The 25,891-nt window shown below is 40.1% G+C and overlaps 1 protein-coding gene across 1 annotated transcript; it reads right to left on the bottom strand.

Moving 5' to 3' along the window:
- Positions 1 to 16: 16 nt before the first annotated feature.
- LOC308218617 (trifunctional purine biosynthetic protein adenosine-3-like) lies at positions 17 to 22,392 on the bottom strand (the record flags this gene model as incomplete). The annotated part of the gene is made up of 21 exons (XM_080612887.1): positions 17 to 289; positions 1,348 to 1,463; positions 2,652 to 2,793; positions 4,197 to 4,327; positions 4,650 to 4,793; positions 5,789 to 5,995; positions 7,292 to 7,444; positions 7,737 to 7,988; positions 8,569 to 8,767; positions 10,778 to 10,887; positions 11,606 to 11,700; positions 11,833 to 12,064; positions 14,132 to 14,300; positions 14,799 to 14,884; positions 16,257 to 16,344; positions 17,530 to 17,655; positions 18,497 to 18,556; positions 18,836 to 18,947; positions 20,517 to 20,691; positions 21,352 to 21,447; positions 22,248 to 22,392. 21 exons carry the CDS (start codon positions 22,390 to 22,392, stop codon positions 17 to 19), a joined length of 3,111 nt encoding a protein of 1,036 aa, XP_080469013.1.
- Between the last annotated feature and the right edge of the window lie 3,499 nt (positions 22,393 to 25,891).

Below are 25,891 nucleotides of genomic sequence, written 5' to 3'. Positions count from 1 at the left end.
CCACTTGTTAACCTGGCTACACCACATCGTCTTCTTGAGGCTCCAGAGCCACGGGAGACGATGTGCAGTCTCTCTTATCTTCTTGAAGACACAGACCTTGGCTCTCTTGTTTCCAGTAGGTTTTACCATCGGCTCCTAACTGCACTGCTCCACTGGCCACCAGCTGCAGGGCAATAGGAAAAGCCCGACACTCAGCTTCTTTAACCCTTTCTGATAGCATTTCCTCCGTGTCATCTGCCTTCACAGATACTGGCTCCTGGTGGATCATTGCTTTTGGACTAGATTCCTCCTGAAATGGGGATAGTGGCAATCTTTTAGACGCTGGTGAACAGTCTTGGGAAGGTTATGGCCAATGTGGACAGGGCAGAGAAAGTCTCGTGAGAGATCTCAGCATGCATGTGTGTAGCTGTGTGCAGGAGGCCTGAAGTACATCTAGAGAGGCTTGCACCTCCATTAGGGGTACCCACATTACACCAGGGGGTACAGCAGGCTAGAAGATTGAGAGGGCAGTTTGCTGAGTAGGAGAAACTGAAAAAAACCCAAACCATAATATGAAGGAAGAAGACAGGACTTTAAGAAACCACAAACACATTGTAATCCCCATATCTTCTGGTTTCTACTGGTAGCAATTCTAAGATTTCCACACATTCCTGTTACCTCTTCCTGTTTCTGCCTTCAGAAATAAAAGGAAAACAGCAAATTCCTTGTCCTGGTCTTGTCTGGAGTACAGCTAATTTTCTTTAATTTAAATTACAGTTAATTTTCTTCCTAGTAGCTGGTGCAGTGCTGCGATTTGGCTTTAGTCTGAGAACAATTTTGATAACACACAGATGTTTTAGTTGCTGCTAAGTAATGCTTACTCTGATCAAGGACTTTTCAGTCTCTCATGCTCTGCCAGTGAGGAGGGGCACAAGAAGCCAGGAGGAAGCAGAGACAGGACACCTGACCCAAACTAGCCAAAGGGGTATTCCATACCACAGCATGTCATGCCCAGTATATAAACCAGAGGGAGTCACCCAGAAGGGACCAACTGCTGCTTGGGTCGAGCTGGGTATCAGTCGGCGGATGGTGAGCATCACTTGGACTTCTTTTGGCTGGTGGGGTTTATTCCTTCCTCTCTCTTTCCTATTATTATTATTATTACATTATATTTTACTTCTATTTCAATTATTAAGCCTTTCTTATCTTAACCCACAGATTTTTACCTCTTCTGATTCTCCTCCTCATTCCACTGGGGATGGGCTGGGGGTGTAAGCAAGCAACTGCATGGTACTTGGTTGCCAGCTGGGCTTAAACCATGACATTCCTTTTCATAACTTACTCAATGTTGGGCAAGAGGACACTTACCAGGACAAAATGCACAGTGCAGCCTGTGACTTTGTGTCCACTTTGCTGGGCTTGCTGATGAGCATTTCTGTCCTTTATTGATGGGAAAAGTGATGGGGAAGCATTCAGAATTTTCCCTGGGCATTGGTATGAGAGGAGAAAAAAAAGAAAAAAAAATCAATTTGAACTGAATTTCCTTTAAAAATAAAAGTGAGATGTGATCATCAGTTCAAAATAGCAGCACTGAGCTCCACTCAGGAGTTTAAATAGTCTCAACTGCAGTCAGAATGTAACAGGGCATGTTCAGATTCAGGTTAAAAAGCCAAACACACACATGGTGTGATGATCTCCAAGGCCATCTGAGAAAGCACTGCCTTGATCTGAGGAAACAGTGTTCTTTCAGGAACACAGGTGAGTAGCCGGGCAAACTTGTTTCAGTTAAGGTCAAGGACCTCATTTGCTTTTGTGTCTGTAGATGGCCAGATAGTGGTAAGTCTTTCCCCTACGAGGTGACCAGCCCTCATGCTGCAGAAGAGGGGCTTGGAAGCAAAGGACTTCACACTGCAGCCACATGCGGAGACACTGCACAGATGGAAGTGATTTTCATAGGAAACATCATTCCCAAAGAAGCCTGTCCAAATTCAATCCGCATAGTGAGAGAATAACTTCTGAGCAAAGCCCTGGGAGCTGACATGAGGCAGCCAGAGGAAAGAGGAATGTGCGTTTTTCCCCTCCACTGGCTTGGAATGTGCCTAAAGAAAGCTCTGCCCCATGGCAGAGCCACATTCACTCAGGGGGCTGTAAGGCTGTACTTCCAGCACACAGTACAGAGTGATGCTATGCTGTGCAGCCCTCAGGGCAGCACAGGAGGAAGACGAACTGAGAAATCAGTCTCTCTTCCTTTTTTTCCTGAGTGACAACTGCAGGAAGTAAGTTCAACACAACTCCCCAGCACTGCTCCTTGATGAATGACATCATTGTGCTACCTGTTCCCTACTGCAGACAGAACCAAACTCCTGCCTGTCCACAGGCAATACTCCTTCCAGAAGGAAGGCAGACAGACCATATCTGTGACCCTGACTTTGCCCCTCTGTTCCTCATTATGCCAGCACAAGGCAGTTCTCTGCCAATGCATAGTAAGAATCCCAGCACAGTCCCACTGGCTGGAAAAAATGAAAGTGTAGGGCAGCCCCACTGGTTAACATGCAAACCTCAGTGTCAGCAAGGCCATGAGAGATTTAACCAAAGGACAAAGAATTGTGACTGTGTTGTTGTGGTGAGAGCAAGCATCCATATTTGAATATTTTACATTTCTAATTTCTTACCTTTCCATTTTCTGAGGAAAGGACTGGACAAAATTCTCATAAATCCTGAAAGACATATTAGTTCAACAGCAAATTCTTCAAGAACTCGGTCAATTGTGCTGTCAAATTCAGAGCGACTCCCATATAACTTATGATCAATCACCTAAAACATTAAAACACATCAAAAAACATATTAAGGCAATAAACCTCCTGTGAATGAGAGCAGCTACTTGGGCAACAAAGGGAAAACAAACTGCATTTATTCCAGGGCACTCAAGGATTTAAAACGTTACAAGTGGGTACATCATTCAGGACATTTGTGACTTTTCACATTCATATAAACATTCCTGGGAACACCCCAATCACTTGCTAGCTGACAGTGGCTGTATCACACAGGGTGCTTTCTGGGACATGTACAAAAACTGCACAAAGAGAAGCCAACTGTGAAAAGAGAAACATGTGGGTAATGTGGTATAGAGGAAAATAAGGCAGAACACATTGGTAGATACTGACCTCTGATTCCAGAATGTCTAGCCAAAGGCTAAAGTAAAAATAGCAATGACTCACTGGTATCACCATCACCAGTTTAGTCTGAAGTGGTTCAATGAAAAGCAAAAACTCATCTAAAAGACAACACATGGGCCAGACATTCTGTGGAAGGGGAGGAGAAGTCAGGAACTTTTCTTATATCTACTCCACCTCTCAGCCTCAGCTCCCAAGGTAAATGTTGAGTTCTGGCTCTGTTCATGAGGACATTCAAATAAGGGGCTAACAATCTGTCATGTGTTTGCCTACAAAAACGCGAATGGATTTTGAGACATCTCCTTTTGTTTCCTAGAGATGAGTCTTTCTATGGCTAGAAAAAAATTATCACGAATCCAACTCAGGTGTTGAGGAAGCTTGCTGAAAACTTTGTTAATGCATGGGGAGCATGCATTATTTCCATCTGTGCATCGCAGTACAGACATGGTAACTGTTCAAATTTATTTAACATTAGAAGAAAGAGTCTTGGTGGGTGGCATTTGAAATCCCAAGTTGGTGAATGTTTTCGAAAGCCATGTTCTATGCTTACACAAACACAGTGACACGATGGTAGTGCCTTTCTAGATTTCTTTTTATGAAACAAACCAGTGAAAATTTCTGTAACATAGTGCTATTGTACTGACCACAGACAGAAGAAAAGACTAGTGTGGTGCCACTGAAAGTGATTGAGCACAACACGAGACAAAGGTCTTTCTAAGAAGGGATTAGCCAAGTAGACAACATGCTTATGTGTTTTGCAGAGCCTGAAGTCTTACTGATTTAAGTAAAATGCTTGGACCTGCATAGGCTGCAGTCTCAGACCCAAATAGTCACAGCACTTGCAGTTTGAAGTCCCTTCCTAACTCTGGAGTGGAGCACTCACTGAAGAGATGGGAAAGACTCACAGCCTCCAATGAGCACTGAACAGCTTTCAGCTCTGCCTCTACTGGTAAATTTGACAGCTACATCCACTCACCCTCAGTAGAAGTTTTAAACAGAAGTGAAACATGAAACATAAGAAGGAAATGAAAAGGGTGTCTTTACCCTGGTGGGAATTCCAGCCCGGGCTGCATTTCGTAGTTCTTCAACACCAGACTTGTTGGAGATGACAAGGACAACCTGAGCACAACTGCCTGGCTCTTTTGCGTAACTGATGAGTGCAGCAAGGTTTGTGCCTCAAATGAAGAGAGCAAACATTCATGAAAAAGATGAGCACCTGTGTCACTGACAACTGGCTCTCAGTCCTGTTTATCTAACAAAAATCTTGCTTCCAACAACTGCACAAATAGAAGAGGATTAAGGAATTTGGGCATTAATAAAGCTCACTTGTTAAGCAGTACAATACAACTTCTTGACTTCTAGTCAAAATATAACCTTGGGTTTAGAAGGCTCCATAGACTCTACTGAAAACAGGCAAGGTGGATGCATTTGTATCAGGCTGATTCAGCCACTCCTTTGAAAGGACATTTATCTCTGTGATGATAAATGTAAGCTCACCTGTTCCAGAGATGAGAACAGCTACTTTAACTTTGTTCTTTCTGGGTTGGTGTTGACTCTCAACAACAGCATTATTCAGCAGATGCTGGGGGCTGCTCAGCTGCAGAGCTTCTAGAAGATTCTTGACTTCGATGTGAGAACCTTCTCCAAATATGTGAGGAAAACGTTAAAACACCTTGGATTTTTTTCTCCATCTAAATTTACTTTGTATAGTTTATTAATCATACAAATTTCAAATAAAAGAAAACATATCAGCAGTGAATTTATGTTAGCACTAACTCAACTACAAAAACATATACTACTTGAACAAATCAACTCACACTAGTTGTGCTGATCTCTTTTGTGTTACTGGCAGAACTGTTTACAAAGGCCTAGGTAAGGCATGGTCTTTTCAAGGATTATCCCCATTTTTTATACCTGTCTTCCTCTTTCTCTTGTGTTGCAAAATTACACTAAAAATGATGTTGTATTTTGGCTGCCCAAACTGCTCCCCCAACAAAGCTGTTTGGTTTCCAGAGGGATTTTGGCTCATGTCTTGCTCCATGTCCATCAATGGACACACCAGAATGAAGACTTACAATCACATACAACTATACACAACTGTGGCCTATCCTCAGTCTTTACACAGGATAAGTGTGAGTAAGGAAGGGGTTGCAAAGGAGGCGGGGTTGATCACCATGATTGTGGTAACATATAATCACCTAATGTTTGAGTCCTTGCCATCATTAGAAGGAATTACTCAAGTCTCAAGCAGGTACCTAAGTAAGATATTATTCAAGTACTGTGACTCTGAAAACAAGACAGTCACTTCTCACTGTATTTAATAATGAAATCTAGATGTGAACGTCAGCCTAGTGAAACCACAGAAAAATGATGTAAACTACACAAACTTTGCAATAGGGAGTCTCCTCAGTGCCTACAGAACTGATGACAACTGGTGCCTCCCAGGAGATGTTCAGCGTTTTGCAGATTTACACTCTGAAACAACTTACTCTGTATCAACTTAAAAAATAAGTAGCACAGCCTTAAGTGGAAACTTCGCTGAGGTGAGGCCAGGTGAACCTGTTACATTTTGAATCAAAACATGCTCTGTTTATTTTTTGTGAGTGTCTTCCTTTCCCATTAGGACACCTGCTAACCTGTATCACAAGGGGCAACAACTTTCCCAATCAGCCAGGCTTCCTCATGTCGCTGTATGTCCTTGAGAACATGCTGAGCCAGGTCCTTCTGCACAACCAGCACTGCAGCGATCCCACAATTAAACGTCTGAGCCATCTCCTCCACAGAGAGGTTCCCCTCTCTGTAAAGCCAGCAAAAGATTTCTGGAATCTTCCAGCTGAAAGCATCTGAAAATGATTGAAATGTGTATATGGTCAGCACAAATGTTTGCTGCATGTCTTTTATTATATACAGTGACAGTGGTGTATTGCAAGAACTGATAGATACGAATTCTTGCTATTCTAAGAACACTGTTCAAGGAGGGCACTGACCCAACTTCCAGCCAACTTTATAGGTGCTGCTTACCTAGAGGTTTCTAGCCATAATTTGTGTGAGGCAAGACTTTTCTAGGCCTTCTAATGAGAACATGTGTGAAATGATGGCAAATCCCTCATCAACCAGAACAAAAAAGCTACAGATGACTTGCATCTCTTTCTAAGAGATAAAGGAGCCATGGGACAAATCATCTTCTGGCTTTTTTAGACTACTTAAGCAGATCCTAATTTTCTGTTTCAAAGAATCAATAATTAGTATAAGAGTCTATATTTAGTTGTATTGATGGGCAGACTGGAAAAGGGCTGAGTGTTCTACACACGGATGGGAAGCATGGATAGGCTTTGACAGTGATACTACTCACACGGGCATGGCCTTAGGTTGTCTGTTGAAAGTCTGACAGTGCAGACTTGACATCATGACTTCACTTTAAGAAACTAACAATCCCTTGGGCTTGTTATCTTCTCTGTGGTTCCAGGCACTGGCAAGCAAGCTAGGCACCACCTTGCCAGCTGGATTTATTTCTTTCCTTTCTAATTTCATTTTTGAGAAATACAGACAGACATACAGGCTCATTCCTTCCCACTTACCCTCCCCATAATATTTCTGGACTTGCATGAATATGGTTTTCTTTAATATTTTGAACTTTTTAATACTTTGCCCAATTTTGTCTTCAACAGAAAAAAATCTAGCTTACTTACACATGTCAAATGCTAATCTGTTGTGGGGAAGCTACCACCTGCCATAAAACTGCATCAAATCTGGATGTGTTTGTATGTGTGTGTGTAGTGAATCAGGCAAATTAATTCCCTCAACCAGCTTCACTGTATGGTCAAAATGTTTAGTATGGAGAGATGTCTTGCAGAACAATCAATCTTCTCAAACACCTGCTGCCCTAGAGATGAGCTGCCTTCAAACCCTCCTTAAATTTCCCGTCTCCAAAAAGAGACTGGTGCTCATCAAGTGCTGATGTTTACTTGCAATAGGAATGCTTTTGGTAGGTTCTTTGGAAAAGCACTGACTTTGGGTCATTCAGTCTCGAACTACATAGCCACATACATTTCTGAGTATCTCCGTAACTGAAGCTGAAAAGTCAAGTCCATGCTATATCTAAATTTTGTCAAACAGAAACAGTCATCTTTGACGTTTACCTAGGACAGCGCTGACATGTTCTGGCAGAATTCTGGAGATGCCTTCCAGCAACCCCTCCTCAACAATGAAGGCAAAAGCCTTCACGTGCCCTGAGCGAAGGACAGGCAGCAAAGATGGACTGTACATTTTTGCTGGGGTCAGCAGTATATCTCCTGCAAACAAAAGTGTCAGTTCAATCAATTTGTTTAAAAGGTCATTAGATATTTAAGGGGAATGCTTCTCTGAGCAGGTTCTCTTCTGCTTTTTGTGGCAGACAATGTTGGGAAGTAGCAAAAAGTGCTGGCCTGCTTTTCCAAAACTGTAGATGCAAGCCCACAGACCTACCCCAAAACTCAACTAACCCTAACCCATCCTGAAGTAAACAACCCTTGGCAGCACCTAGTTGTGGAAATGTCTGAACACAATTCATTTGCAGGTTTGCTTTTGAGATGAAAGATATTGTACCCAGAGTCTTGTCACCACAACTGCCAGGTGCTGGTGAGGAGTAGTGTAAGGAGGATATTAAGAGAATCTTCCTTATGATGCTAAAGCCACAGCCATGAATCCCAGAAGAGGCCAGTCCAATAAGCACATCCTCCTCTTCAGCTCTCTGCAGCCCCAGAAGCATCTGCCCTCGCTCCACTGCACCAACCACAAAGCCAGCAAGGTCATACTCTCCAGAAGAGTACATGCCCGTCACCTCAGTCATCTCCTTGCCTAAGTGGGGACAGAAAGCAGACAGCACTACCTGTAAGTATATTTTATTGTTAATTTTAAATCTAGAGAATCTCCTAAAACAAGGAATGTACCCAGGACAGTTGCAGAAATACAGCCTAAGAAATACATTCAGATATATTTTAAAAATCCTTCTTAGTTTCTTACTTCACCTCAAGACTTCAACAAAAGAAAGCTTCATGAAATTATTAAAAGAAGAAACTTTTTTATTATTATTTCATGCTACTCATCTGGCACCTCCCTGCTACGACTGAATATCAGAGAGGGAATGAAAACATATTAACACTTCAAGAATGTAAGGCATCCAGCTTTGTTCTCGTTTGTACAAGGGTAAAGGAGCAAGAATTAGAATCCAAATGCATGAACAGTAAAAATCATCCCTCTGTGCTGATCCTTTATACAGATAAGGAAGAGTTTAAGTCCAAATGCTTGACTGTTTTTCCCACGAAACAGAAAGCAGCAGTTCTAATGCCACATACTGCCCCTGCCTACAAAGTCTATTTCATTAGTAATAATTTCAACATCAGAATCTTCAAATCTCAAAGAAGAGGAGCATTCATACCCAGGAAAGCACATCCTGCATTTCTGCAACCTTCAGCTATTCCTTCTTTGATTGTTTCAGTCACTTCAGCATCAAGTTTGCCACAGGCAAAATAACTGAAGAAGAAGAGAGGCTCTGCTCCTTGAGCCAGGATGTCATTGACACACATGGCAACCAGGTCCTGACCTATGGTGTCATGTCTTTTACATACTTGTGCAATCTGCAAAACATGGTGGGAACCAGCAGTGGTGACAAGAAATATGCAAAACTCCAATATTAATCAGCCAAATAAGCAGAAACCTTCTTTTTCCTGAAAAGAATCACTACAGAACATACATGCAGAAAATAACCTGGTGCATCATCTAGTTTAAATCAAGAGAAAACAGCTCACTTTCTTGCAGAGGAAAGATTAAGCTATTTTTGGTTTTTTTGAAACATTAATTCAAATTCTAGCTCCAGCTACCCAGAAATTGGCATTTTGGGTTGTCTGTTCATTTGCTTTTTGAAATATTTATGTTAAATCCAGAATAAGAGGTGTCTAAACACAATTACAAATTCCCAGGATATTCAACCTACAGAACATCCCAGCAATTTCAAAACATAAGATCAGGTTGCTCAAACATCACTGTGTGTTCTGCTTTACTTTTGCCTACTAATTTCACTGGGTTATGCAGCAAAACTGAAAGAATTTGTTAAGTAGTTTTCTTAATAGTCCACAGGGAATGAGACTTCACTCCCACAGTCCCTAAGGAAATTTTTGATCTCAGCCAACTCATGTCACAGACAACATCGGCCTGGTCTCTAGGTCTCTTTGAAAGCCAGGTCTTTCACAGAGCAGTAATATTTCCCTCAGGAAGGCTGCTATTTGGTTTGCAAAAAATTATCAAGGTGTTTGCATCCTACAGGTAATGAAATCTCATTCAGACATCATGGCTTCTATAAAGTGGAAACATTTACACTACTTTATTACAAGCAGAAGTTTCTACACTAGAGCAGTTCTGCTTGTAGATGCACAGCACCAGCTCACACTGTGCAAGTCACCTCTTTCAGTTACCATTTTAGGGTCTGAAATAGGACAAAGATTGAATAGGCATGAATAAATTTTAAAGGTAAATTATCTTTTACTGACAAAGCTCTATCAATGTAGTTATACCCGTGCAGAAAAGCTCACTACAGAAAGATGGGCAAGAGAAAAATGTAGATACACGCTAGCACTGACTTCAAAATGGTAACAGATCAGCACCAAAACAGCCTGAGTTTGGACTACAAGTCTGATTTCTTTCTCCATTTAGTGGATGTAGAAGTGGCACAGAAACCAGTCATCCCATCTCCTTTGCTGCATTATGGCATCTCCCTCCCACTGATCTAGTAACAATTTGTATAGGCATCAGCCAACTTTTTTTGGCCAAGGAAGAGTCTTGGGACCAGTCTCTGTAAGTGCAGTTGGGGATGCCTCTCTGCCAAGCAGTCGAAACAAAGACTCATATGAGCCAACACCAATAATTTTTTCACACTCAGAGGTGTCCAAGGACGTAAGACTGCAAAAGACCTTCTGGATTATTATGTTCAGTCCTCTGCTGTTGTGGGAAGCCACACCATATCATCCCATTGCTAAAGGTACAAACAACAACTTGAAACATAACAAGCTGCTGTGCTTGACCAGTAAAAGGCAGCCTCAGACCTCCACTTCTCTGATTAAATCCTTATTCTGATTCAACATATAAGTATATTCCTGACTCAACTTATCCTATGTGTTCTTGTGTAATTAGCATTCTTTACCTATTGGCTTCTCTTCTCCTTTAATGTTTATCTCCATTCTTCTTTTTCCCAGTGCCTTGACAAAGGTAATTGTGCCACTTCTCCATATTTTATTCTCTCAGTTTATTAAGCTGACAGTTATCATTTTAACACTCCCCTGTACTCCTTTGAACTGATCTTTCTTGAAGCCAATGGACCCTCTATCTTATTGCAGAAATTCTGTTTCTTAGTTCCTCAAGTGCACAGCTAATTTTTTTGTTTTATTATCATTTCATCACAAAATATCCAGAGCCTCATATTCTCAGTAAGATACACACAGGCCTTGCTCAAATGATCATCTACAAAGCTCAAATGACCATTGAGGGGGACTTGAGATGTAGCTATAATGCTCAGAAGGTTCAGACAGTGCTATTGGCTGTGTAATTTAAAACAGTCTTGGGAGATAACATGCTACAGTCAGCTTGCAAGTTACCTGCAGTTTAGGTCCAAGGCCTTTAGCTCGAGCTACCAAGATAGGATCCTCATAACCAGATGCTTTCAAGTCAAAGAAACCAGCAAAGCCTCCTACTTCTGAATGACAGCCTGCCAAATACAAACATGTCAAGGATCATTTTAAGGGAAATAAAAAGACCCAAAACATTCCCCAAGACAGAGTACTGCAAATTATGATTTCTTGGAGAAAACTGCACTGTGTCCACTAACAGAAAGATGCACAGCTTTATGAAGCATGGACCCCAAAGTCACATATTTCACGGTGCTGTAAACAGATCTTTATTATTCTGTATTTCTGACCTATGGATTGTGCCCAGCAAAAGTTAAACATTTTATCAGTTAACAGCTCACCTTTTCTCTTTATGTAGTTACTTTTTTCTAAGGGGAAAAAATCAACATGAATTTTTCCTCAGTAGATCACTGCTAAGAGGAAAGGATATAGTCTGAAGAGCAAATAACATGTTCAGTGATTGTTAGCCACATCCTAATAACTGTTCAGATGTTGTACTCATCTATGCAGCCAGCCCGATCACTTCTGTCCAGTGACAGATTCCATTCCGTTAATCCAGGAGTTATTCTGTTCCCTAGATTAACCTTGATAATGTGCAGTCATCTCCATGGTGAGCCAATTATTTTTTAATGAAGCAAAAGAGGAGTGATGAGAAAAAAGTGAGTTTTCTTGGTGACCCCAGCCCAACTTGTTAAGCGCAAGTTTCAATGCCAAGAATGCATTGCTCACCTCCTGGCGAAAAAAAGTTCTGTTCTATTCAATGTACCAAGAAAATTCAAAGATTCTTCCCAGTCTTACCTGATCTGGTACCACTTACAATTGATGTTTCCAGCTGATGAAACAAAACTTCACTGGTTACAGCTTCCATATGTCTCTCCTTGTATATTAGACCCCTGAAGAGAGTAAAGGACATGCTAGGAGCAGTAGTGATATTTTCTGCATAGATCATTATTGAGCACACAAATGGGAACAGATACAAAACTGTGGACTAGCATCTATTTCTGCTAGTGCCTTTGCTTACATACAGAGACTGCTTGAGAAGCTGTATACCCCGAAGGCCAATGTCCTTCCTGTAAGTGGCACCCTTGAAATGTATGGCTGCTATGCCCCTGTTGGCTTCTCCCAGTGCTTTCATCAGGTCCTCCTTAACAGCAGTAATGGAGAGGACTCTGCCACCACTTGTCACCACTCTGCCATCCTTCAGCGTTGTGCCAGCATGGAACACCTGCAGCCCTAATTCTTTGGCTTGCAGCAGCCCTACAAAAGTAAAAAGAATTCTCTGAGTACTTTTAAATCACATACCATGTTGGCAAAGCAGTGAAGATTGAAGTCCTTTCTTCAGACAAGGAAGAACAACAATGAAGCTTCCCACCTTAACTTCCCTCTGAGGAAAAGCATTACCAGTGAAGAGTATCCCACTCCACTTGGTCCTAAGACTCCCTTCTGAGACATCCAGTAAGGACACAGATGATACAGAAACAGAAATAAGAGATCCAGGAGCCACAATAGGACATATAACTACCCTGCGCCAGAGCAAAGCTGTGCTGTATTTTGTAATTTTGGGTAATTTGTGTAGAGCTTTCCTGCATAAAATCACAGTTTACTGCCTGGGTTCCCCCCTCTCAGCGACATTAAACCATTAATGCTAATGTTACCTTAGCACTCCCCTAGCTATTCTGCAGTGTCCACTCCACACAATTCGACTCCTGGAATTGCTTTACAGACACTTGCAGGTGGTTGTCCAATAGCTAAAACAGTTGATGTGTGCTCTTTTAATTTTTCTCCATCTATTTCCCTGTTTGAGGAAAGCAAAATTGTTCTGGGGGGTTTCAGTTTCATATTTTGAGGACAGAATAAAGGAAAAGGAGGAGCTGCTGCCATCATCTGGAAAAAGCAAAACAAAGCAGTTTCCCTCTTACTATCAGCTATAAAGATTTTATAAATGAGTAAAAAGGACCTTTAGACTTGCTGAAAGTACAGAGTGTTACATTGCCACAGGACAGCCCTGACAAGGTCAAAGCTGAGCCCCAGCTGCCTTGCAGCAATGGAAACCTAACTCCTTCCCATCATGTTTTAAAGAATACTCCAGAATAAAATGTTTGGTGAGCCATTAAAATGGGCAACCAACATGCAACATAGGAAAAAAAACCTAAAAAACCCCACACAACTCCAGAGGCTGGAGTATAATAATAAACAAATGGACTGAATTTCATTGTTTCAACTGGGTTTTTTTTCTGATTAACAAGCAGGGGGGTCATACCATCTGATTCCTAAAGATCTGAATATCAGCTTGGAAAAAGTTAAGTTCCTGAGTCTGACTAGTAAAAGGTAGCTTGATACCAGAAGGATTCATTCGGTTATGTGGTACGGACTTTCACAGCTACAGAAATGCAGAGTTCCCCACAATACTACTGACAAAAAATAAATACAACAAGGGAATTAGAAGAGGAGAGTGGATGAGGAGAATATGACAACAGAAATCTCAACAAGGGCAAAAGCAACATAACATGACCTTCTCCCTGGGTGATGTAGGGTAACTGGAATTATGATGAAAATAAGATGGCCCCAGATCAGTTGTCTGGGTTGCTTTACAGAGGGAACAGTGTTGTACTGGCAAGGCAGCAGCTGAGGGGGAAGGAAATAGTTCTGCAACAGTTCTGTTTTTAAACATTTAAAAAATCTTAATGAGATATTAAGCAACAATAATTTTAACACATAAAATGAATACGGATCTAAAGCCTATGTGCCCACCTTTCCAAACCCTTCAGCCCTGTGAAGAGGTTCTTACTATTATTACACAGCAATGACCCTGGATGGCTGACACAAGGGAAGGAACCAAGCTGATGGTGGAGGAATGTGCGGCTCCTATTTTAAAGGCCACAGGTCCTCAAGGCTCACGCTTATCACTCATCAGGCATTAGCTAAGATAATGCGACCTGCTGGCAAGAGAGCAAAGATAGGAAAAAGTAGTCGTGTGCTGACAACATTGCAGCCCACGTTTCTAGCACAGTTTGTGGAAGTCCTCCATGTGGACACACCAGAGTTGTTCCAGGAGGACAGAGTTCCCCATCAACTTCTTATCTCAGTAACCAGCTACAGAGAGAGCTTTATGGAATCATGTACCTTTAAACATTTAGACACTGATCTATGGAGAGGCATACACTCCAGTTACAAGATCTTGCTGAACAGCTATCTGTTCTTCAAGAACAAGGGGTGATGCATCAGAGCAGACTCTAATAGGGTGTCACAGATGGGATGGAGGAAAGCTGTACAGGGAGCTTCTGGGAGAAGAATGCAAACCTACTGAAGTACTATTGCTGTTACCTGTCACCTCCATGCCTTTGTCATAGTCCCCTGGGTATCCTGGACTTGCCATGACCACACACACAGCTGTACTATTTTCTGACCAGGCTGGCATGAAGCTGCAGAGTTTGCCATCAATTGTTGCTTGAATCACTTCATAAAAATCATTTTTAAGCAGTGGAAGAATTACCTGCAAAAAAGTTTCATTGTGATAGAAGTTAATTTTTATTTTGCTGACTTGCTGAAATTCAACTTAGGGAAAATTCAATTAATAGAGTAAACTCTGTACCTGCCAAACTGAAAATCCCTATACCAGTACATTTGGAACCTACAGGTGAGCATTAATTTGCAGCATCTTTCTGCTACAGTCATAAATCCATAAACATGAGATGTGAGATTATGTAGAAGGAACATGAAATTAGGCTCCTCCCATTCTCCTTCTATCCAGAAAAGTAAAACCTGAGAAAGAGCTCTTTAAGTTACAGTCTAACTAATAATTCACAGAAGCTGACTAACCACAATTTCAAGTCATGTCATACATTGTCTAAAGACATTTGCATTCAGATCTGCATTTTCGGGGGAAGGAAGATACAGATTCAGAGATGGCACACATTTCCCTATAGGTGAGCTAGAACACTCAGAGGTGAAAGAACGAAGCATGTTTAAGTTGCTAGTATCTTTCACTCACCTGGCACTGAGGGTCACCAAACTGACATTTAAAGTTCAAAATTTTCAAACCATCTTTGGTAAGCATTAAACCTGTTTGCAGCACACCTAAACAGAAAGAACACAGCCAAGCAAATTAATTTGAACACTTACTTTTCAAGAACACCTTTAAATTAAATTTAAAAGGTTGCCCAGGGAGACAGTGGACACACCATCCCTGGAAACATCCAAGGCCAGGCTGGATGTGGTTCTGGGCAACCAACCGGATCTAGCTGAAGATGTCCCTGATCATTGCAGGGGGGGTTGGAACTAGATATCCTTTGAAGGTCCCTTCCAAACTGAACTATGCTATGACTCTATGAAATGCAACACCATATCTTGGAATGTGGGATGCATTTCTGCAAATCATCCGGAATCAGGAGCAAGGATTCTGCAAGCACGTATATGCAAGTCATAAAAATTCCACAATAACAAAAAAAAAGGGAAGCAGCAACCTGAGGAATATTCCATTGCATTTTAGACTGAATACAGCAGAAAGCAACGTCTCTGCATCAGAAAGTCAAGTTCTGCCTTCTGTTACAGTTCTCTAAATGCAGGGATTCAGAGATCAGAAGGAACTGAGAGGATGAAAAAAACCCAGTTCTCATAAAACCCCATTCCATTACACAGACCTTGTGATTTTCTTACCACTAAGTGTACTATTGTTATGCATGAATATAGATGCATAACTCTGTATTTCAGGCAAAAATACCAAACCAGTAATTCACTACTGCTGTTAACAATCAAAATCAAAGAAAAATTTATTGAAGTTGGTACTGGGTAATTTCTACTGCAACACACATATATGCATATGGTGATCTAAAGAAAGTCTTTCACTGTATAATCAGAAAACCAATTGCCAGAGAATAACAAGTGTTAGATTTTAAACCTCACAAAGGATCAGGTCCTCTACCATCATCATGAAAATGCTCAACTCCCACTACATTCTTACTGCAGATTTGGGCATTGTAAAAATGTTACCAAATAGCACAGAACACATCTCAGGCTGGAACACAACTCTTTAGATGTGTGTGGTCCTCAGCACCTCTTCAGTATCAAAAGCAGCCACTGGTTTTTAGTGACAGTTGTGAGCATGACCTCACTTTTTCAAAACAGACTGAAGATAAAGATCTTAAGAAAATTTACACTGCTGTTTAGAGAAGTGAACAGTACAATTGAAGTATGTATTACACCCTGAACTACAAAGAGTCTGATTGCAATATTCATAATAAAAAAAAAATTAATAAAAATACATATGTTTTATGGAGAAAAGGCAAATTCTTCTCAACAAAGGAAGAGCTATAAAGCAAAACCAGTGAGGCTTAATACTGAAGCAAAAATTAACTACTTAAAAAATATATATATTTGGAATTATATAGCAATCTTTAACAAGGAAATTAACCTTGACATGACTTTGCTTTTCAAGTGAATGCTTACTTACCTACATATGCTGTTCCTTCTTGTCTCATACTATCAACAACGTGTTGAAGGATAGCATCATTGATTTTCTCTAGAAGAACTCCTGGAACCTGATGATCAACATCAAACTGATTGAGACAGTGATGACATTTGCTGAACTACCTCATAGGACCTGGAAGGACTAGGGTACATAGATGCTTCAGCTATGTTTTCTGCTCTCCAACCCCAACCACTGCGCTCCTTTCATTAGAGTGCTGCTGTCTGAAGGACAACTACACTAACCCTCTGTATCCCAAGATTTTTTGTTTGGTTCTTTCTTCGGAAGGCCAATTTTAAGGAGGTTTGAGACACAGGAAACCTGAGCTGCACACAGTAAGATTGTTCCTCTACTAACAGCAAAAGAACACTAATAATATACTTGTGCAGCATATTTTAAAAAATGCAGTCAGCTTTAGGAATCAACCACAAGGAACACAGTATTGTGTGCAGTTCTGGTGTCCTTAACATAAAAAGGACATGGAACTGTTGGAACAAGTCCAGAGGAGGGCCACGAGGAGATGATCAGGGGACTGGAGCACCTCCCATATGAAGACAGGCTGAGAAAGTTGGGGCTGTTCAGCCTGGAGAAGAGAAGGCTGCATGGAGACCTCATAGCAGCCTTCCAGCATCTGAAGGGGGGCTATAAGGATGATGGGGAGAGACTCTTCATTAGGGACTGTAGTGATAGGACAAGGGGTAATGGGTTAAAACTTGAACAGGGGAAGTTTAGATTGGATATAAGGAGGAAGTTCTTTACTGTAAGGGTGGTGAGGCACTGGAATGGGTTGCCCAAAGAAGTTGTGAATGCTCCGTCCGTGGTGGTGTTCAAGGCCGGGTTGGACAGAGCCTTGGGTGGCACGGTTTACTGGGAGGCGTCCCTGCCCACGGCAGGGGGGTTGGAACTAGATGATCTTAAGGTCCTTTCCAACCCTAACTATTCTATGATTCTATGATTCTATGTTCAAGACACAAAGACTGCAGGCACGTGAGGAATTTTGTAGGGACATTTCAAGGGATGCTAATAGCAGCAGAGAAACACTAAGTTCAGGAATAATGAAAAAGTTAAGAGACCACTCCTCAGAATACTGGCTCACTAAATCTTGAAGAACAGCTAATAAAGTTTGAGCCCTGTATTGCACTTATACAAGCAGTGTCAATCAATTCCAGAAGAACTCTGGCCTATGTGATAGAAACAAGATTGAGCCCTATTAACCACAGATGTGATCCTTACTGCAGGCTGAGGAGGACTGCTGTACCTGAGGAACTGGGCAATAGGCTCCCATCCCGCCAGTGTTTGGACCCTGGTCACCATCCAGCAATCGTTTGTGGGCCTGGGCTGGGGGCATTGAAGCAACAGTGATACCATCCGTGAAGCACAAGCACTGTTAAAGAGATGCACACAACACAGAAACAGTGACAATGTCCTGTCATAAGAGAAGTTAACACTGCTGGTCCACAGGCTGAGGCTCAGTTCTGCCAGGAAAATTTAAGAATCAAAGATAGAAAGCAATAGAATCCACACGCAGCAGGATTCTACTGCAAGCCCACTGACCTGAAGGATTCATGGAGCTTTCTTTCTTGTTTTTAAATAATCAAGAGAAATGGTGGCCCTCATAACAATTCACTTCTGATTAATTAGATCTTGACCTATCAGTCACGTGAACATATGCTTACCTTAAGGCACAAGAATTGCCTTTGTCATTGACTGGACAGAATTATTCATGGTTCAAGTTAAACCTGTGTGTTTGCAGAGCTGGGGCCTGAACTAGTGTGAGGTATTCTCAGTGCAGGACAAAACTTGCACAAAGAACTTGTTTTCAGTTTTCCTGTGTCATATAGTAAGCATTGCTTAAGTCTTGTAATCCAGGGAAAGGAAAGTGCTAACTAAAACAGGCACTAAATATTAGCACAAAGTTATTGATGTAACAAAATCACCAAGACAAAGTCCATACAAACATGTTTTCAGGTCTCCCTGGGAAAAAAAGAACATTTTCCACCTAAAAAGATCACCATAATTGCAATTTTATGGCTGATGTAGAAGAAAATTCCACTGACAACATGCATTGATTTTTATGATATCAAGTTTCTTAGATTACAGATTTGTTGATGTAAGTGCAAATAAAACAAAAAACCTATTTGAAACAATGAACTCATGCATTTATGCGTAAAGTATAACAGTAATGCCAAAGAAAAAAGCACTTAACCACACCATCCACCACATACAGAAAGTTCTTCCCCTTGAAGAAATTCTTCAATAACAACCATCTCTCCAAACATTCTGTCCTGTAAAAAAAAAAAAGTCTCCAGTTAGTAAACATGACATCTATTGGCTAAATCCTTTCTTCATTTTCTTTTAACTGAAAAAAAACTCCCAAAACCCAGCATACAGGAAAAGTCTGGCTTGTTAAGATGGAATTTGAGGATGATATCCAGAGAAATTCCTAAGTCGAATAGGCAAGCTTCTCCTCTAAACACTTGCTTCCTGTGGCTGAAATTACAAACTCACAGACTACAGAACATCAAGAACTGGATTTCCCACTGATTAATTAAAGATTTATCCACCTGCATAATCTCTTGGACAGCTCTGCAGGCTTCCTCTTTGCTGGCTGTAATAGTCACTTCTTTTCTAGCAGCAGGGCCCTTTGCGCGTACAACTCGTGCAGGAAAGTCTGTGCTTTAAATGAAAGCAAAAGTGAGATTCAGGCATCCCTATCATATTCAATGAAATTATAATTTTTTAAACTGAATGCCTCCTATAGTCTTTCTTTTTTTCTGAACGGTTGAAGACTAACATATCAGAAAAACATGCTCCCTGCTACCCCATCTTGTCATGGAGGTGAATGGACTCTAACAGCCCTTAGCACAGGACTGTGAACCAGAAATCCTGTTGTTGGTTCTGGCACCAGCTCAGTGCATACCCTTGGAGAAGTCACCGAACTTTAACACCTCACAGTTTCTTCCTCTTTTCCCTGAGTTGGGTTACTGTTTTATTCCTGTCGTAGGTTTGGAAAGACAAACTCATTCATGATCTATTGGTTTATAACACCACATTACAGTACTTAATCCTATAAATCACTATGGAAGTCCTGTTTAGAATTGTAAGGTTAAGGCTGAGTTAGGTCTTCCATGTAAAGGATATACTAGAACTAGTGTATTAACACTGTACCCCAGAATTGCTCCACTTACTCTTAAACACAAACTAAATCTAGAAGGAAAAAAAAAAGAACAAAATAGCATAAAGTTAACATATTTTAACTACACTTTATCCATTCATTTCTCTTAGCTTGCATTCCCTTTGAAGAGCTGATTCTACACACTACTACCCTGTTTTCTGAAACAACATCACATTCCTCTTTTCCACATCAGTATTTATATTAGGATAAATCTCAACCCTAGATTTATACAAGCAGCCAAAGCAGGCTCACACAACACTCCCTTTCTCCACATCTCCGTGTGCTGACCTGAGACACAGTTTTCCTTTTTGAGTCTTATGCATGTTTACAGACATACAAGTTGCTGGCCTGTTTCTCTGCATAGCCCTAATATAGACTAAATACTGTTACAGAGCAAAGTCAGTGAAAAGGTTGTTTTTATTGAAAAAAAAAAAGTTTCACTAGAGCTAGTAGCACATGACAGCAAAGACAAGAAGTCCCTGAAACTGACACACAGCCATTGACCAGTGTAGCTGAATACAGCAGCTGCTGTAAGACTGGACCAAAATAGCCACAGCGGTAAGTTACTTTCCCAAAGGATCCTCAGAGACTTAAGAGGTATTACTGCTCAAAGCAATTGTGGAGATATGCAGTTACTTTTCTCTCCATATAGAAGAGATGCTGTCAAGCCTTGAAGAAGTAAGAGGATCCTCCTTAAGTTGTATTTGACCAGTACCTCCCAAATCACTTCAACGATAGCATTTTGCTAATATATGTCTGTGTACAAATGATTCTTAACTTTACAGAAAGATTTATTGAAATATTTTTCTCTATCTCAATTTTACTGTCTTTTAAAAGGCTAACTAGCATCCTTAGGAAGCTGATGAAAGTGAATAGGAGCTGTGATCTGTGAACAGAAAGATTAACCTGTTTAAGTTCCCTGCATCTTCACCATCTGTCTCTAATTACATTAGGTAGCTACTTGAGAAGCACAACAATTGAAAAGTTACCAAGTTCTAGGCAACTATGATGGGTGAAGGCCAAATGCATAGCTAACCTGACAGAGGAGTTTCCAGTATCAAAATATTTACCTGATAATGAACCTACAAGCTTCCTGAGGATTGGTGAAGGCTTTCCATCTTGCTGTTGGGATCCTATGTCGATCCAGAAAGGCTTTGGCAAAACTGGTGTTGGATGCCAGTTGGGCTGCTTTTGCAGATGGACCGAAACACCGAACTCCTGCTGCTCTCAAGTCATCAACAATCCCTAATTACCAAAAACAGCAAAAGAATTGAGTTGTCTCTTTGGAAATACCAAGCCCTTCTGAGAAAAGGAAAGCCACATAACCATTCCGGCACTCTGTTACAATGTTTCCTTGTCTCAGAAGAGCTAACTAATCCTTAAAATAAAGTTCTGCATAACCACTGACCTGCTTCATCATTTAGTTTTAAGAGGTCTTTAGCTCTTTACATTACTAAGCACTGTCACAATTACCACCCCATGACTACTGTTAGGACTGTCTGGAACTTCTGTTCACTGTTGAAGACATGGAGATCTTACTGTACCACATCACAATAAATGCACGTGATGATGGTCTGGGTACAGTAGCATACAGCAACAACATGAGGACTATTGCAAGAAAATTCTTTAATAAAGAAAAGCAGAAGAGAAGACACAAGAATACTTGTAACCATTACTGAATCTTGATCCTGCATGATTTCCCCTGCTGATCTTTAACATACAAAAAGCAGCATACAGCCATGAAGCCACATGTTTTAAGTGACTACAATTTACATTTACAAGATAATCCAAATTTTCTTGCTCTTCTGTTTAGTCAAGTCAGCGTGTATCCTAAGACCTGAAAGAAGACATTTTAAAGCAGAATTTAAGGTGCTGATTTTTACTGTCAATTTATTTTAGCCTTACCAGCTGCCAGAAGAGCTTCTTCTCCAACTAACACAAGTCCAATGTTATGATCTTTGCAGAACTGGGTAACAATCGTGTGATTGCTCACCAATACAGCTGAAAAGGAAAAGGAAATATAATTAAGTTACTACTGTAAAGACTAAATAAGAGATGGGAGATGAAAATGTCATTGTTTTATCTCCCTAATAAGTAATATTAAAATAATGAAACAGTCCATGAAGGGAAAAGTAAAACAAACAGTATAATAATAACAAAGTCCAGAAGCAACAGTGAACATTTGCAACTTGTACTACTTTTTTAAATACCCATCTGCTAGCTTGTTAAATGTATTTTCTTTGCTGGATGTAATCAATATATATTTTTAAAAGCTGCTTATCATAACAGGATAAAAGCTTCAAAAAATAAAACGGTAAGTTCATACAGAAACTCAGTTTCAGCATCTGAGCAGAGATTTACTCAATGCCAGTGCATGATGTAGCTAAATTTAGATGAGCAGCCTAGGCTGACACCAGAAGAGTTTCTATTCAGAACTTAGTAACTTTAAGCCTTCTATTCCTCTGTTGAGTTTTGCTGAAATTGGCCAGTGAATTCAAGTGAGTTGAATTCAAGTGAACACCAGTGAGATGAGGTGTAGAAATACAGTGTCTTGTGTAAGCCTGACTATCTTAAGAAGCTATAGGCTTGTTTTATTAGGCAGTTCTAAAATTCAGAAACAAAACATACAGAAAAAACAACTTTCTGCCTTAAATAATTAGTGGTACCAGTAAAAGAAAAGAGTAGCTGTTATCTCCTACCAACTCAACACAAGTGTGGCCAGTTCCAAATGAAACAAACTGTTTCAGTTCTGTTTTACTGATTGCTTGACACATATTATGTTCCCCCCCCCGCCTTTTTACCTGAATTTGAAATTTTTCCATTGTCAGCTGTTCCTGCATTTCCTGGAGCAACAAACACATGTTTTACATGTGGAGACTGGGCCAACTTCCAGGCCAGTGCATGCTCTCTCCCTCCACTGCCAATCACAAGCACCCGATCAGCCATGAACCTGTGCAAAACCGGAGTGAAGATATATAGCACTATTTATTTATTTCACAAACCTGTGAAAAAATAAGCAAAAATATATAGAAACTACATCACTCATAACTGGTAAGTAATATCAAGCCAGTTTGTATTAGAAAGGTACCTATAAGACATCTGAACAAAGTAACTGTACCAGCAGTGTCACTGGCTGGAGGTATCATTCACATTTGATTTAAATGCTGCCAACAAATGAAATCACTGAGAATTTTTTCCACTTGTTTTAGCACAGTCAAGATTTCCTCTCTTAAGTATCCAGACTGAAATAATCTTGTCATAACAAGGTCTCATCAAGCCCTTTGCATAAACTACACAGGACAGGACTGAAAGTTTCATACAAATAATCTAGGTAACTTACCAGATAAATGTAACACTGTAGTCAATTTAGGAACTTTTATGAGTGCAAACATGCTCAGTAATAAATGGCAAAGACAGTCTTCAAAGCAGATTTTATACTTTGAAAATTGAACAGCATGCTTAATAAAAGAACAACAGTTAATTTCACTAACACACTGACATTTAAAACAGTTCCTCAGTAATATTTCTTGGTAAATTAGTTGTGATTTATTTCAGGAATATTATCATACTCAATGTAGGTCACATCTGCAAACTTAATTTTTCTGTATGTGCCAAATGTAGACAAATGTCAGAAAGAAAAACACCGCAGAACATGACCTTTAAGGAAGCTGCTAGCGGCATAAACCAGTCCTTACCCGGGAAATAGATAATAAATCAAAGATACCATAAAACACTAGCTTTGCAACTCACACATCAGCATTCTTTTCCCAGGAAATCACAGCCATTGGTTTGAGTTCATTGCATAGTTTCCAAAGGCAAACAGAAGCTAAAAGGTGACACTGAGGTATAATATTTCAGAAAATAAGATCTTAGAACTGTGATAAATCAATAATCATGTTTAAAGTTCCTGAAAGAGTATTAAGATGTCTTAACTTAGTATCAACAACATAAAATGTAACTATATATATTTTCATCATTATTAAATTGTTCAAGTACAACATTAGTACTTCAAGTAGCCTGTCCATGGGGACTAGAGATGATCGTGGATTAACTAAGAGACTAATTTTAAGTATTGCACTCTATGCGTATAAACACAGAACATATGTTTAATCCTCCATCAATTGCCAGACTGATTTCCCTGCAATAGATTTTTCTAAGTCTTTATACCGTGTGACAGTCCAATATGTCAGACTTTGTCTTTCCTTCTGTCACTGCTTGATAAATAATTCTGGAGTCACTAGGAAGTTGCTGTGAACTTCAAAGTAAAGGGTTACAGCTGCTCTGTCTCTAACAAAGACATAAACATGCTCTCAATAAAGCTTCATTAGGCACCATGGTCCAACCATTACTAATAAAATGCAAAGTGTTTTTGAAAGCATAATTATTTTTTTCCCTTAAATATAATTTCATAATTCATTGAAGTTTTCTAATGCAAAATAGATTTAAGTTCCTGACTGAAAAGAGAGTGAAACCTACCCTGTGGAGAAAAAGGCACATTTCCATTCCATATCATAGTTAGGACATTAATGACATTTTTTGCAAAGCAATTCAAAAGCATGCTGGAAGAAAAGAAAGCTGGTAAGACAGTTGGTCCAAGAGGAAAGGCTGTAAAGAGAATGTCTCACTTGAATAATCTTCCCTTACCGTCTCAGACTCTGCTGTTTGTCCACACAAAAAACTGAAGAGTCCTCCAGACAGATTTGAGTTCTTCCTTCACCTCCTGCTTCAGATCAGAATGATTTCTGACCTCCTAAAGCCAAGGAGAATGGTGAGAGGGTGAAAGAAACAGACAAACTTGCAAACTGCCTAACAGTAGAATCCTCAGCAGGATCTCCTTAATGCCACTCACCCTTCAAAACAAACCTTCCCACAGATTTCAGCACTGTGTACTGTTCTCCTCTCTTTCCTTTTTTCCTTAGCTAACAACAAAACCAACTCCTCCTCATCAACCAGTCCTACAATGTTAATGGTATTCAACCCTAGTGGAAAAAAAAAGAGGTACAATACGTATCAAAAAGCTGAGATCATTGCTCAGTTCCCATGTTCAGAGCAATTTTATATCCTCTGACAAGTAAAGAATCTCAAAGACAACTTGGAAAAATAAAACATAGAATCACAGAATCAGCTAGGTTGGAAAAGACCTTTAAGATCATCAAGTCCAACCATTACAGCTAAATGCAAACATTGCAGTTAAAGCCTGCACACATAACTCTCACAGACCTACTCCTTGTAATGGGACATACCCTTACATGTATATATATAAAGATTATTATATCTAGCAGACACTGGAATTTTGCCCCCCTTAAATACTACTCTTTTTACATTTTGAAGAAATTCAATACAAGCAGTGCCAGAGATACAATGTATACAATACATGTCATTTTATTCTTTACTGGTTCTTATACCATCCTCCTCACTATCCTAATCCTTTCCTGGCAGTATCTGAAATCCTTTGATTAATGTTTGGCAAGCTTGCAGAGCTACTACTCCTTGCTGAAAACAAAATTAATGTATTCCAACATAGCACTAAGTAGTAACTGTGTGTCTTAAATTAGGCAATGAGAAATAAAACCACATTAATAGAAACACAAGCCATTCCTTTCACACCACTAAAACTCATTTTTAAGGAAATCGGTGGAGTTTATTTAAAACTTCTATGAAATTAACAGCTTATGTGCTGTTAAACAGATGCTGTACTTGAACCTCCCAGTTTAAGAAGACATGCCTCCTTAAGTAGTCTTAAGCATCACTTACCAGGTATCTGTGGACTGCCTTCCTTAGACTTGCAAACTCTCAGTTTTATATTTTCTACCTGTGACTGAGGAGCAAACCAGCACAAGGAAAGAAAATTCTCATTTCTCATAAGAATTTCTCTCTCTTTTACAATGGTTTTCAGATTGTTTTCTTCTAGTCAGAAGGCTGTGACAGTTTAAGTCAGAAACAGAACTCGTGCAGCCCTGAAACATCTCTCTGCCACATGACTGGCCAGCGGAACATGATTTAAACTTCTATTCTTTTCAGCGGGTCAATTTGCATTGCAATTATTTGATCAATTTGTTTTCCTAGGTAAGTAAGTGAATATGCAGTAGATAGAGGCAATACACACCGGAAGTTCCAATATCAGAATCTGACTTTCATAGAAGGCGAATCTGAAATGAAAAAATGTAGAATACCATTATCTAATGAATAGAAACAAAAAATATCTCTGAAACAATGGATTTTAGAATTGTTTATTCACGAAGATAGCATACTGGCAAAGCTGTATCAGGATGAGCAGCCAGAGTATAACGTTGGAAGCTGTAAAACAAAGCTGATTGCTCTGTGTGTTTGTTGCTTCCTTTCTGACATCAATGCCACCATTGCATTGGCTGGATATGCTGCATGCTCACCCATACCCCATCAAGAACCATTAATAAAAAACACAGGGGTTTTTCTCAATTTTTTT

This window comes from Psittacula echo (genome assembly GCF_963264785.1).
Source record: "Psittacula echo genome assembly, chromosome: 3".
In the NCBI taxonomy this organism is placed as follows: Eukaryota; Metazoa; Chordata; class Aves; order Psittaciformes; family Psittacidae; genus Psittacula; species Psittacula echo.
This window is presented reverse-complemented; position numbering and strand designations above follow the sequence as displayed.